Source organism: Trematomus bernacchii, unplaced genomic scaffold (genome assembly GCF_902827165.1).
Source record: "Trematomus bernacchii unplaced genomic scaffold, fTreBer1.1, whole genome shotgun sequence".
Classification (NCBI taxonomy): domain Eukaryota; kingdom Metazoa; phylum Chordata; class Actinopteri; order Perciformes; family Nototheniidae; genus Trematomus; species Trematomus bernacchii.
In genome coordinates, this window is record NW_022988098.1 from 3103257 (window position 1) to 3116931 (window position 13675).

Genomic DNA, 13675 nt, shown 5'->3' on the forward strand with positions numbered 1-13675 from the left:
TGGTTTACACCCCCGCAAGCAATTTGACTTAATTAGCACGCTTATGTTTTCTTTATGCATCCCGTAGAGAGAAATGAATTCTTCTCGCATCTGTCATGCACAAATAATTACTGAACTGCTCCAAGACTAGTTGCTTGTGTGGGAAGCATCATGAAAAGTAGAGATTGACAAAGCAGCGGAAATGGCATCTGGTGGCGGAGGAGACTTTCTGTGCCGTGGGAGAGCTGCATCACTGTTTGTGTCTAAGTGAAGGACCACAAACACATTTATACTCATTTATACTTCTGAGTCACACACCGAAATATGGCCAACTGCTACGTTACTGACAGGCTCAGGCGAATTATATACTCAGGAGGGTTGAAGGGAACATAATGAGGCTCTGAAGAAATAACAAACATTTATCACAGCGTGTGTGAACATACATTACCTTGTCAAGGACAAAGTACAATGACGTGTTTCTTTTATGTCTTTTGAACGCTGCATGTCAATTATCTAATTCTCTGGCTAGCGGGAGGACTAGACCTGACTCTCGCTGTGAAGAGTGGTGACGGAGCGAGGCCCACAGACGGGAGACGGAGCAGTTCTGAGCCCTGACAACCGGGGATCTCTTATCAGAGCGGGCGGCTGGATCTGTACTGGCACGCACACTGAGGGCGGCCCCGCGGAGGAGGAGAAAGCATCTGTCTCTCTCTGGAATCCCAGAAATCTGAGCGTTCACGTAAGGGGCAGCTGCAGTCCTGCAGGTCTGTCAGGCCGCGGTCAGCGTTTGTTGTTTTGTCCTGTGACCATACTGAGAACAGAACTTCCCCTGGTTTCAGCTGATATCTCCTCATCAATAAGGATTTTGAATAAGGACCATCAAATCGGAGGGTCCTGCGATTTAATCAGCTTCAGCCTTCAGGTCAGACATTCTTTTGTGCACCGGTCAATCATCAAATTAAATGCAGAGGTGAAATGTACGTTAGAGGCTCTTGAGCAGATTTCTCTTCAGTGATCGTGAGGTTTATTTAAATGTTTGTTCCCTTGTATCTTGTTTTAAATATCTGTCCTTGTAAATGATGCAAATGGAGCTGCTTTGATGCAAGAAAAACTTCAGACCTGATCTGACAATAAAGTATTATTGTATCGTAATAACCTTTCCTAACTCCATACGTAACCACAGACACTGTTGTAGAAAAGTAGGCCAGCTTGGCTTCCTGTCACACCGATGTGGAGGTATCAGGGACTAGGGCCAGATGCCCTGGGCCAGATGCCTGCAGACAAACCGTGGCCCCCAGAGGCCCCACTGGCAGGAATAAGACAGAGAGGAAAGGAGGGAGCAGGACGCCTCCCATCACCAAAACTTATCTCGATGTTCTTTCAGTCACGGTGCCTTTTTCTGCCTCTCCATATGTTGTCTTGCTGGTGTTTCTTTATCTGTCTCTGTGTGGGTTTATATTCTTAATATCCTTATACTGCATCCTTGTCAGCTGTTGTATTTACATTCCCTTCATCTCAATGTTATCCCAAAACACATTTCAGCTGAGCTACTGTTGCGTGATTGTTGTCTTTGACAGGGACCAGATAATGTATTTTCTAATAATATCTGACAGCAATGTTTTTCTTAGCCTCTTCTGACTCAGAATATTATACCCTCATGTGCTACAGTATATGTAGCATAATGGATCTATGGGACAATGGGACAGTGACCTTAAAAGCAGCTGGTACAATAGCGGATACACGGTCAGTGATGGGGTGAAATCCTTGGGGAAAAACCGCAATATCCACTCAAAATATGGAAAAATAATCTATTAAAAGCAAAGGAGTAAATGATAAATATATACGGCTACTCTCCAATGTATAATTAGGAGCTGTTAAATTCATTGCTATGACAGCTGCAAAGCCAAGGCACCAGGAGGAAGCTGCTGATTCTAAGGAACAAAAACGAAATGTAGGACTTACCGTTCTGACTGTCAGCTCTGGAGGGTTGTCGTTGATGTCGGTGATGCTGATGAGAGCGGTGGCTGTGTTTGACAGCCCAAAGTTTAGGTTGCCCTCCATGTCAGTGGCCTGGACGATGATGGTGTACTGGGACACTTTCTGTATAGAGAACAAGAAGCAGAAAACACACTCAGAACCCTGACACAAGACTGATTCAGCAACTCAATATATTTACTATTTGACCATGACGTAGTGAATGAATGATAAAACTCCCTCCATCTACAAGTACACATCTTCCTTTTTTCTACTCACTCACAAATGCTTGGTTTGTACTTCCAAAAAGTGATATTGTTATATTTGTACATTTTCCTACCAATGTCCAGCAACACAAGCTATGCTGAAAGATTTATGCTAAAAAGACTGCGCAAGTGTCGTTACTTAATCACGGAGTTACCGTAACAAATAAAATAAAATGGATATTGAGCAACCAGCCGTGGTTGGTGTCTCATTGACAGTTATTTGAGATTGTATTTATATGTTATAGATCTTTACATCATAACTGAATTTAAGTCAAGGTTGATTTCCTGTTTCATTTATCGTTCCATTCCAAACTCCTCGATAGGAGGAAATATATAATCTGTCCTCTCTCTCAAGATTACATATTCTATATGCAAAAAGGCTGCATTACTTTATGTGGGTATATGTGCGTAGTGTATGACAATAGCCTGACTCACTCAGCGGAACAACAGTACAGCAGGAATCTGTTAGATAGCAAACAGCACACACACATGTACAGACATTCACAAAGTTGCAGGAAGGGAGCACTGTGTTGGTAAAAGGCCCATCCATTATTGCCTAAAAGTCTTGGCTTTCCGCTGTGGGAACAGAACAGGATCATCACTCATTTTAATGGAGGCGCCGCCACTTTAAAATTCGCCACAGTGCAGCGGATAATACCAGGAGGTGAATGGGCCTTATTTAGTCCAGTTACAGTGAGGGGGAGTCAGTCGCCCCAGAGTCTACTGCAGCACAGATATTACAGCGCCATGACAAGAGAAACACTTTCAGCTTTGCTTAGACACAAACCAAAGCTTCAGAGCGGCAGTCCAGCAACGTGACACTGTCCGTGGTGCTGAAAGTTCAGTCTGTCCCCAGACTCACCATAGTAAGAAGATTCTTTATGTGTGTGTGTATATATGTGTGTGTGTGTGTGTGTGTGTGTGTGTGTGTGTGTGTGTGTGTGTGTGTGTGTGTGTGTGTGTGTGTGTGTGTGTGTGTGTGTGTGTGTGTGTGTGTGTGTGTGTGTGTGTGTGTGTGTGTGTGTGTGTGTGTGTGTTTGCTTCCTGACAGTATAAGCCTCTCTGCTTTGTGGTCTCTTTTTCTTCATATTAATCCTTTGGCTCAAACCTCCTTTGTGTCGATGCAAAGAAAGCCAGCGTACGTCAAGGACAGGCCAGTGTTTGGCGCACATGGCCGGCTGCTTTGTTGAGCATCCACAATGCGTCACATTGATGGTATGGTCTTCGTTAGTTGCTAGGCTAGTTTCGCCACATTGACCACACTTTCTATCATGTTGACAGCCAGTGGCACTGATGGCAGGGTCTGCCTGAAGGAACGAGAACAAACCCAGGCCTTTCTTATTATTTAGTCATGGCTTTTTTTCTTCTTCTTTTGTTCTGTTCTCTTCGTTAACTCACATTCTGTTCTCTTTTGATCTCTCGCTATCTTTCAGATGGCATCTTGGTTGCTCAGTGTTCTCCGCCTGTGTCTTCTCTATCGGTCTATCTCTCCGCCTGCCTGTCTCTCTGCCAGTGTATCTCTACATCTCCTCTCCCGCTCTCGCTATTATTTCAGTCGTGAAAGATGCAGTTGATGTTCAGATCAGACAAACCATTGAGGCCATTTAAAACACCCAGCTGGAGCCATTTAGCATCTCTCCAAGTCATTATGAACAGCGCAGACATGTTAATCTGCACCAAACCAGCCCTGTTAATGAAAAGTCAATACTGGCTGTCCTTTATTAGACTCATAATGAAATATCAATACCATCTTCCCTCATAGAGCGCGTCAGTAAATAGAGCCTGCAATGAATGTGACTCTCTGCAGGCTCATTTAGATCCGGTCACATACATCAATCTACAAATACCAGCAGATGGCTTTAGGAAGCTAATAGGCTGCAGCTCTGATGGACGCCTTTTTTCTTTTTGGTCAGGTGAGGAGACATGACTGGAGCGGATCCAGCAGGTGGAGCTGTCTCACTCAGTTAGAGATGTGGCTGATGCGTCCCATCCTGCAGTGTGATATTACTCATCTGAGACTAGTTGTGAGTTTATGGCCCTTCTAGTGCACACACACACACACACACACACACACACACACACACACACACACACACACACACACACACACACACACACACACACACACACACACACACACACACACACACACACACACACACACACACACACACACACACACACACACACACACACACACACACACACACACACACACACACACACACACACACACACACACACACACACACACACACACACACACACACACACACATCCAGTAGCGCTCTAGTAAGTGGGAACAGGTGGGACACTCTTTCACTGGATGTGCACGCACACACCGAACACACACAGAGCCAAGCGCACTCTGCTGTCCAAAAGTGACTGCCCGAACAAGCCAGTAAAAGGCTCTCTAATGAGTCCTACAGAAGTGCTGAACAGAAAATCTCTCTGTTAGATTAGAGTCCAGCGCTGGCAGGAAATGTAGCCCCTTGTAACACGACCAGCAGCAACAGCCCAGTCCCCCCCACACAGGCCGAGAGTCTCACAGTCTTCATCTGCGGGAAGCTATAAGTGATCATAGGCCACAGAAACACCCGTACCACCAGCAACTCCACCAACACAATCACTTTTTGTCTCAGGGACCAAATGAGGTCTTTACCATCCGTGAGACTGGAGAAAGTAATAGGAACCTGGCTTCAGGCTATCAAGGTTAGCTTCTCAACAACTCAGGCTGAGCAGCAGTTAGGGCGGGAGGAAAGAACTGGCTGCTCGTGGTTCGTAAGTAAATGGACTCCTGTCAGACTCTGTCAGAGAACAAAGTACAGGCAATAATGGTCTGAACATGTAAGGAGATGTCAAACAAGGAAATGGAAAGGAGCGGATTGCGGGTAAAATGTGTGCAGTGGTGAATTAATGATATCTGAGCTCAGCGTGCATTTTTGGTTAAAGGACCACTCAAAAATTGTTAAAAGAACAGAGTAATGGCGAGTGAGAGACTTTGTGTGAGTGCTGGCCTGCCAGGCTCCTAGTGGCCACAGTCATTAGCTTGTCACTTACAATCTGCCTCAAACGGCCCAGCAGTGGAAGCTAAAACTGTAGAGACCAGCTGCCCTGCTTTTCCTGACTCAACTCTCTCTCTACCTCAGTGACCCTCAGTGTCAGTGACCCCCACTACAGTTTCACTTCACTTACTCGATTTTATTGATGCTATTCATCTCCATTTCCTTTGATTCCAATCTAGTTCAAATTATTTCAGTCCAATGACACACAATTGGCAAAAAAAAGAGAGTTATTTCCTATGTTTCTCCAGTAAGTACTAAAAACATGCAGGAAGACTGTTTTGTCTCTCTCTCTGGGATGTCTCTCACACTTAGCTTCACGCTGGTTCAAGACTCACTGTTCCCTAGAAGCTTTTCTCTGAATCTCATTCACTCAGATACGTAGGTAGTGTAATATCAATTCCAGATAGAATATAGTTCATTAGATACGCCTCCACATTTACGCAAACAGCCAGTCAGAGTCACATACTGGTCTAATAAAAGCTGTGAGTCACATATTAATAAAGCGACTAGAATCAAAGGCGCAGACTGGGCAAAACGTTCAGTTAATCGTCCAATCGAGCCTCACAATACAATATTTGCATGCTGTTGCCGGACCTGATGGCTATACTTAAAGTAGGAAAATGTCAGTGAGGAGCAAACTATGCAAGCAAGATTGCGCTGTTAGTCAAATGACATCTTAAAGCAAAAGAAGAAGAGCAGCAATCATCTGTAAATCTCCTGATACGAGTAATGTGGAAAGATAACCTTTCTGAAGATGTGCTAGTGGTTCTGGGAGATCTTAGATAAGCCCTGCGGTGCTCTGGACTAAATGTTTAGAACGGCATGCTAACATGCTGATGTTAAGGTTTACTTTGTTCACAAGCTTATTTTAGCATTAGTCATTCGTTTTGCATGTAACTAAATATTAAGAATGTTTTTAAGAGCTAATCACAATGCTAGATAAGAAGTTGGGGGATAAAAACAGTTATCCTACATGCATGTCTGCACACAATTTCTTAGGTTTCTTGCTATGCACCAATATGCTAAAGCAAAACTCTTTGTAAGAGAAAGACAAGAAACCCAATTCTGATTCAGATTCAGATTTATTGTGAATGGTAGAAATCTCCAGCCGTTTCCCAGCAGTTGCTGCAGCATAGTCTGAATAGGTATACAACCATTTGCAGGATGTTACTGATCTGTAAAGAAAAACGTGCTATACTGTAGCTTTCAGATATCGTGACACTGGTGTAATTGGTACACAGCATGCTTTTGCAGATCAAGGTGAAATATTTGTATATAGTTATATTTTTTTCACCCACAGAGTCTTTACAGGCTCCAACATTTGTGGACATATTGGATGAACTATATTGCAAACAGTTGAGATTAAACTCTTTAAAAAGTAGGCAGGTGTCAAAAAGTCATCAAGGGATTGTCCATGGGAAAAAATAGGAAGAGCATAGTATACAAGTTTTATCTTAGGGCAGTTGAACAAAAACCTGACCATGACCAAAGCACCTCAGCATCGTCTAAAAGAGAGCGCTGAAAAACATGGTTTGTACTAGAATGGAACAATTCAGGAAACAATACCCCATTCAATACTGGCTAGGTGCACATAATAAGGAGGACTGGATAGCAATCAACATTCACCTACATGCATCAATATTCTTCATTCAGCAACATGTTAACAATCCTCCATGGCTCTGCTTTCTGGCTCCTGGAGCTTTGGTGCTATAGCAGGGAGTTAACATAACTCAGGGTCTCTGAAACAATAAAGCCTGAGACCCATTTAGGAAGCCTGCTCTCAGCCCGTCTCCCCAGTCGGGCTAATAGTGCCAGGCTGTGGGCACTCATGTCCTTGAGGCAGTCCAGGCGATGTCCTAATCGTCAGAGAGACAGGCCAATGCAGCGCTGGCACACGCCTGGTGGACGGCCTGGCACTGGGCCATTCCACACCATGCCGCGCCAGACTGATCCCATCCAGGGCTCATGGGAGATTGAGACAGCCTGGGGTAATGAAAGACAACAGCTCTGCCTGCCAGTGGAATCAGAGCCATGGAGGGAGGGCACAAAGGGAGAACATCCACGCCAGCTGTGGCAACCTGACATCTCCCGCTCTGCTACCTGCTGCTGCACCAGAGCCGTACTTCATTAGAAATGTATTTCTTCCATCCATAGAAGACTGACAGACGAGTCTATTTTCAGAACAGCGTATGTGCAAAGAAACATACACAACACCGTGTAAACCCTAACCTAAAACTAAAGAAGCCATAAGAAAAGAGAGGCATTTCTGGTGATCCTTTCTCTAGGTCTGATCTGCTTATAACTTTATGACTTAAAAAAAGGTTTGTCAGGATTTACTCTCTTTGTTTCATAGTTATTTTTTTGTATCTTTGAGAAAGATGAAGAGAATAGTATTTGTAGGATCGATTTCTAGTTTATAAATGCGAAGTTGGAAAAAGTAGTTTTCTGTATTAGTTTCTCAACTTTGGCCACACTCAAAAAGCATCCATTTGTTCTTAGCAACACACATGAAATGTACTTTGTGTTTAGTTGTCATGGAAAAATGAAACCTCACCTGGATAAAAACATTAATGCATCCAGTCCTTACGTATTACAAAGAATAGAGATCAGACTAAGTCAATGTATCACTAGAATTATTTTTGCCTCATTGGGTTTCCATATACACCAACACCGCCTGCAATTTAAATTACGTCCCCTCAACCTTTTTCAATGTAATCCATCGCAAATACAGAACAGAAACCCACACCCACATAAAAACAGCCGTTTTAAATCTCATTTAGGTTGTATGGATTCAAACACACGTGTTTGCCGTAGCACAGCTTGTTAGCCGGTGGGCTGGAGCGCAGGGAAGCCTGGGAGGTCAGGGGAGGTCAGGGGAGGAGAGGGGTTGCGGGCGGTGAGCTAGGGAAAATAATTGGTATTCAGCGGTGTCAGAGGTAAGTCATTCCTGACTAACCTCCGTGTACCCCCTGGTCTCCTCAACACGGGAGAACCTGCCTCACCCCTTAATTAGCACATGAATATTCGAATTAGACACCGGCGTGGTGAACGAGGGTGAGCCTAATGGTGAGCAAAAGAGAGTATAAAGTATGTGCTGCGAAGGTGTTCAGTGTCCATAAAGTGAGTATACTTATTAATGAGTGGCAGCGTGGGCACACCACTCACGTTGCATTCAACTTCGTCATATCTGCTACTCCTGACTCTGTGTGGGCCTTACTGCGTCTAAACTACAAACAGAGCATCATGGGAGTGTGTGTGTGAGCGAACACGTGCCCATGTGTCTGAGCGCGTTTGTGTGTTTGTGTTGATGACCTTGACAGCAGGTGGGTGAACTCCCAGGTGTGTCCCAGTTTTAGTAGGAGGATCAGAGGCAGGTGGGACTGAGCTTGGCTTGATGTGTCCAGATTAATGAGCTTTCTCTCACGCACATCAGCTGCTACTGCTGCCGCCTGGGCCAAAGCTGGAAACAGGGACACAGAGCTGGCGCGCATTCACTAGACTCATTTATATTGTCCCACAAATGTACAACGCTATCCTGCCAGCTCAGTAAAAAAAAAAATTGGAAGAGGAAAGAGCATTGATGTAGTGTATTCTTCTTGTAATCTAAACCTGGTTTTGTTCTTGAGATTTCTAAAGTAATTATTCTTCGAATACGCTCGCCCTACTGTGAAAAATTCTGTTTTTATTTTAAGTGTTGCCTGGCAGGGTTTAGTGTCGAGATGGACCAGCGGGATTTCTCAGAATATAAACATTATGAGACACAGTCAACGATCCTTTAATGTCTGTAGTAAAACCAGCCAGCTAAATTACGAGGATGAGATTATCTTCATAATGGTGCCATATGAATTTGAATGTTTTCTTGATTTTGCCAGTTTGTTTTTTGTTAAATAGTACACCACAGAGAGAGAGAGAGAGAAAGAGAAAGAGAGAGAGAGAGAGAGAGAGAAAATAGGAGTTTTGTGTGTGTTTGTGTGTGAGAGAAAGGCTGCAGGATGAACAATCGCCCATGAAACACTAAATCCAACAGGCACCTGACGCATCTTGGGATAAACAATTGTCGACACTGCGTGACCTTCCTCATTAGTGGAGTGAGATGGAAGATGGAGCAGGGACGGTGTGTGTTGTGGTGATGGGTTGGCAAACAACCGCAGAAAGCAACACATCATCAGTGGATGAGACAAAAGACGGCAATGAAGAGAAAGCTCCCGCAACCTCGTCAGCAGAGAGGTGCAGGATTCGTGAGGCCATTATATCTGCTCTGCTTTACACACGGAGAAATACACATAATAAATAATCCTGTCATTTATACACAACACGAGAACAATCAAATGGAAAGTATGAATTTGTTTTGCGATTTTGTGTATTCTGGTTTGGTTTATATTTCTCTGAAGACTGAATGCTGCTAAAAGTTATCAGTATTTGTGAGGCAGGAAACTCTGGAAATAGCAGGTTACTATGTTATAGATCTTTGCATCCAGGCATAGCAAGCTAATGAATACCGGTAAAAAATTACATTATTTATCAGATTTATTTTGAGGATTTGACAAATACTTTGTAAAATTAAGTTGATTTAAATATTTTTTTTACTCACAATTAGATATTTTTCGGTAAAATGATGGCCAACATGAACAGACCCAATAAAGACATTCCAACTAAGACTTTGAAAGCTGACCTCACACGCCTAACTGATTTGAGGTTTCCCTGTTTATGGAGGCACAAGCTGCTGGGAAACATACTCAGAGCTGTGGGTTAGTACAATAGGTCATACACAGCATGACTATAGGTATCGTTATTATATGCTCATTCTCTTTATCCTTTTATTATAAAAACTGTAACCAAGATAAATGTAGCTAGGAGGCTGAAATGAATGAGAGGTCGCAGCGTCATATATTTTCACATTACATGTCACTTGTTAGACGCTTTTATCCAAAGCGACTTACATACTCAATGGCAATCCCCACAGGAGCAATTTGGAGTGAAGTGTCTTGCCCAGGGACACAACGACATGCTGACTGCAGTGGGGTTTGAACCTGTGACCCCCTGATCCGAACACCAACGCACAACCCACGGCACCACACGCCTCCCTTATAAAACACAAATTGTGGTCTGCACCCGAAGGTACAATATCTGATTAGGATTTTCACTGAGGTGTCTGCAGTTGGCCTTGGGTCACATGTTTTGTAAAAAAAAGTAAAGGTTAGTAGACTTAGGGATGTAAGTGAGGAGAGTGCTTTTCATAAACTCCCTAAAATGAAATCTGAATAGCCTATGCAACAAATCTTTAGTCTATTGTTTGTCCAAAACAGTTCTGTCAGGCTAAGAGCAGCACCTGACAGGCAGCATCTCTTTATTTCTAGCACCATCGGCTATAACCCTCCAACACTGCAGCTCCTGTAACATCGCCCATGTGTCCTACCCACAGCTCCCATGGGGTCAGAGTCCGTGTCCCTGCCTTCATTTAATGGCTTGGAAACAGCTAGCCTCCCTCTGTTCAAAGGTACAAAAAATAAAACAGCAGCTGTATCGCATTGGCTACTTATTTGTCTCTCTCCTTATTCCCTGCCTCTATGGCATTACATCCCATAAGACAAATAGGCAGTACATTTAATTGTGACATTTGCTGCATGAGTACCAGAAGCTTCAATTTGTGCTGGAGGGTTTAACCCCTGGATGTATAAACCGCACCGCTGAGTCACTCAACAGTCTCTTATGGCTGATGGGTGAACAGAAGATGATCAAATGGTGGGAGTCACAGGGACACGATGCACACAGCTGACACTGACCTCTCTGTCCAGGCCGGCTGCCACGGTTACTATGTCTCCAGTCTCACTGTTGATGGTGAACATGTTGGGGATGGGGCTGTGGGGGGTCTGCGAGAGGATGCGGTAGCGCACCATGCCGTTAGCGGTGGTCGAGTCGTCCGAATCCGTGGCTGTCGCCTGCATCACAGACGAGCCTGCGGAGAGAAAGTTAGTTTGTTAGAATGATCTGGAAAGTAGAGGACGTACATCACTGCACACGCACTAAAGGAGGTCAAACCAGGAACACAGCAAGACAGGAAAACCAGTGGGAGGCATTCATTAAAATACAAAGATGTGCTTTTCAAGGTCCTTTGCACACATAGATTTAGAAAAATAAATATGGCAACATGTCTTCCGATACCAGTAATGAATTTGTGGGAAATATCAAAGAGAAGTATAAGAGCTCTAAGGAAACTTAGAAGGACAACAAACCCATTTATAAACTCGAAAGTCAATCAGACTTTGCAAATTGCTATGACATTCTCTCTTCTTCGGCGAGCAACTTTTAGAGTCAGGGCTATTACAGAGCAGAGAACAAAAATACAAACAAAACCTGTTAAATAAGCCCCTATTTTAAGCTTTGCTGCCATCTGTATACTTAGTACAGCAAAGTTTCCACCTCTGCAGAGTCCATTTAGTAATGAGCAGCGCTGGTTCTTTTGCCATTTCCACCATCCATTATTTCAGCCTTCACCGTGGCTGCCCTTAATGCTCCGATGCTCTCTACCTATTTGTCTTAGAATCACGGATAAACACTGCCATCGAGGGCAGACAGCACAACGACGGCGAGCAGAGGTTGTGTGTGTGTGTGTGTGTGTGTGTGTGTGTGTGTGTGTGTGTGTGTGTGTGTGTGTGTGTGTGTGTGTGTGTGTGTGTGTGTGTGTGTGTGTGTGTGTGTGTGCAAGGAGTGTATATATACTGTATGTGTGTTTACTTGCAGGTGCCTGTGTGTATCTGTATGCGGGTGCGTGTGTGAGTCTTCACGGCACGTATTGGGGTGAGAGTCTCTGTGTCACCGCATCTTCCCCGAGCAGAATTATTGATTTGCACGAGTTTGTCAGCTGGGCTCACAAATGCGCCGGGCAATTAGGAGCACTTTGTGTGGGAAAAAGGAGAGATCACCTCGCATCCCTCGCAGGGTTCTGTGAAAATGTCACTTTCCATCAGACAGCCATTTACAGGCTGCTGCTGCAGACGGAAAATACTGTCAGCTTGCAGGGGAAGAGACGGCTAGAGCACTAACATGCTAGAATGAGAAGCTATGCAAGTAGAGAATAACTTAAAAGACAGCAGTCTGGAACATAGGAGCTGAAGTATAAAAAGCCTACGGGGAAACAGAGAAAGGGAGAGAGTGGTAATTATAACGCCTACATGTTGTAATTTTAATACATTTCTGGATGGTTTTCTGTTAAAGGGCACCAAAAAGCATCTCAGCAGCTAATGCATGAGCACTGTGGTTACCTCTGTAGGCACGACAGTGGGTGGTGGGTGCCATGCTGAGCAGGCACTACGCCAACAATGTTCAATTATCCCTTCAAAAGCAGTCAAACATTTTCATCAAAAATACAGCTTGTATGTGTACAGCAAAAAACAAGTGTGCTTCATAAATGTAAAAGTCTCAGCTAAAGCAGGAGAGCTGCTGGACTCAGATGTGGCGTTCCCTCATGGGTCAGAGCAGTTCCAGGTGTGTCTATTCCCATAATTGTGTCTAGATGGCACCATCATTCCTGTGACAGCCTGTATGGACAGGATAATTGTAGCCTCAAATTCCATTTCAAACGTCATTAAGTTTCAAAGCAGGATTTGTCACTTTGTCCAGAAAGGAAAAGAGAAGAGTCCGGGGAACGACAGGAAGAAAAAAATAACAATTATGGCTATTCCACCGGGGACAGCGTCAATATATAATCAACCCTTCCAGTCCCGTAGGGGGGGAGAGGACGTGATGTTGGATCACATGTCAGCGCTGCCACCTTTCATTCCAGAGAGGAGGATTCAGTGATATGATGATGGTGTGCTTCTGGATGCAAAGAGGGGTGGCCATGCCTGAAAGGGTTAATCTCTGAGCCTGTTTAATTCCTCTTTAATTTGAACACTAATTCCAAATCCTAATTGCTTTTTCACCCAAAATCGCTGGAGCTGAAAATGTAACTGGTGGCAGGCGCGCATACTGTTGGCCATTTTGCTCACGTGACATGCGATCACCGGTGAGGTCTATCTGCTGCCGAATTAGTCAGCCAGAGTCAACATCTGCCTCCCAATTAAAGGGAAGATGGAGGAAGATGGATAGATGGATAGAGCAGTAACAGGCTGATAGACACACAGATGAAAAGATAGGAAGCAGAGGAGGAAATTGCAAAGCCGAAAAAAATAAAAGTGAGTATGAGAATAGAGGTGAGAGGGTCTATAAAGACCACTAAAAGCAAAAGTACAAAAGGCAGTAAGTGAGCGAGCCGGCAGGGGCTGGGCGGTGTAAGAGGATAATAACTCTCATCAGTGGAGGGAAGATAGAGGTTGAAAGAGTGGCCACGGTACAGTAGATAGAGGGTGAGAAGGAGAAGTAGAGGTTGAGAGGTAGGGGAGGAGAGAGAAA

General features: G+C 44.2%; 1 protein-coding gene across 1 annotated transcript in view; it reads right to left on the minus strand.

Moving 5' to 3' along the window:
• Positions 1-13675, minus strand: part of LOC117475418 (cadherin-4-like) — a 211698-nt gene that overhangs the window by 19102 nt on the left and 178921 nt on the right. Inside the window, 2 exon segments of the mRNA XM_034121602.1 lie at positions 1942-2079; positions 11068-11240. Of these exon segments, the coding sequence (XP_033977493.1) occupies positions 1942-2079; positions 11068-11240 (311 nt within the window).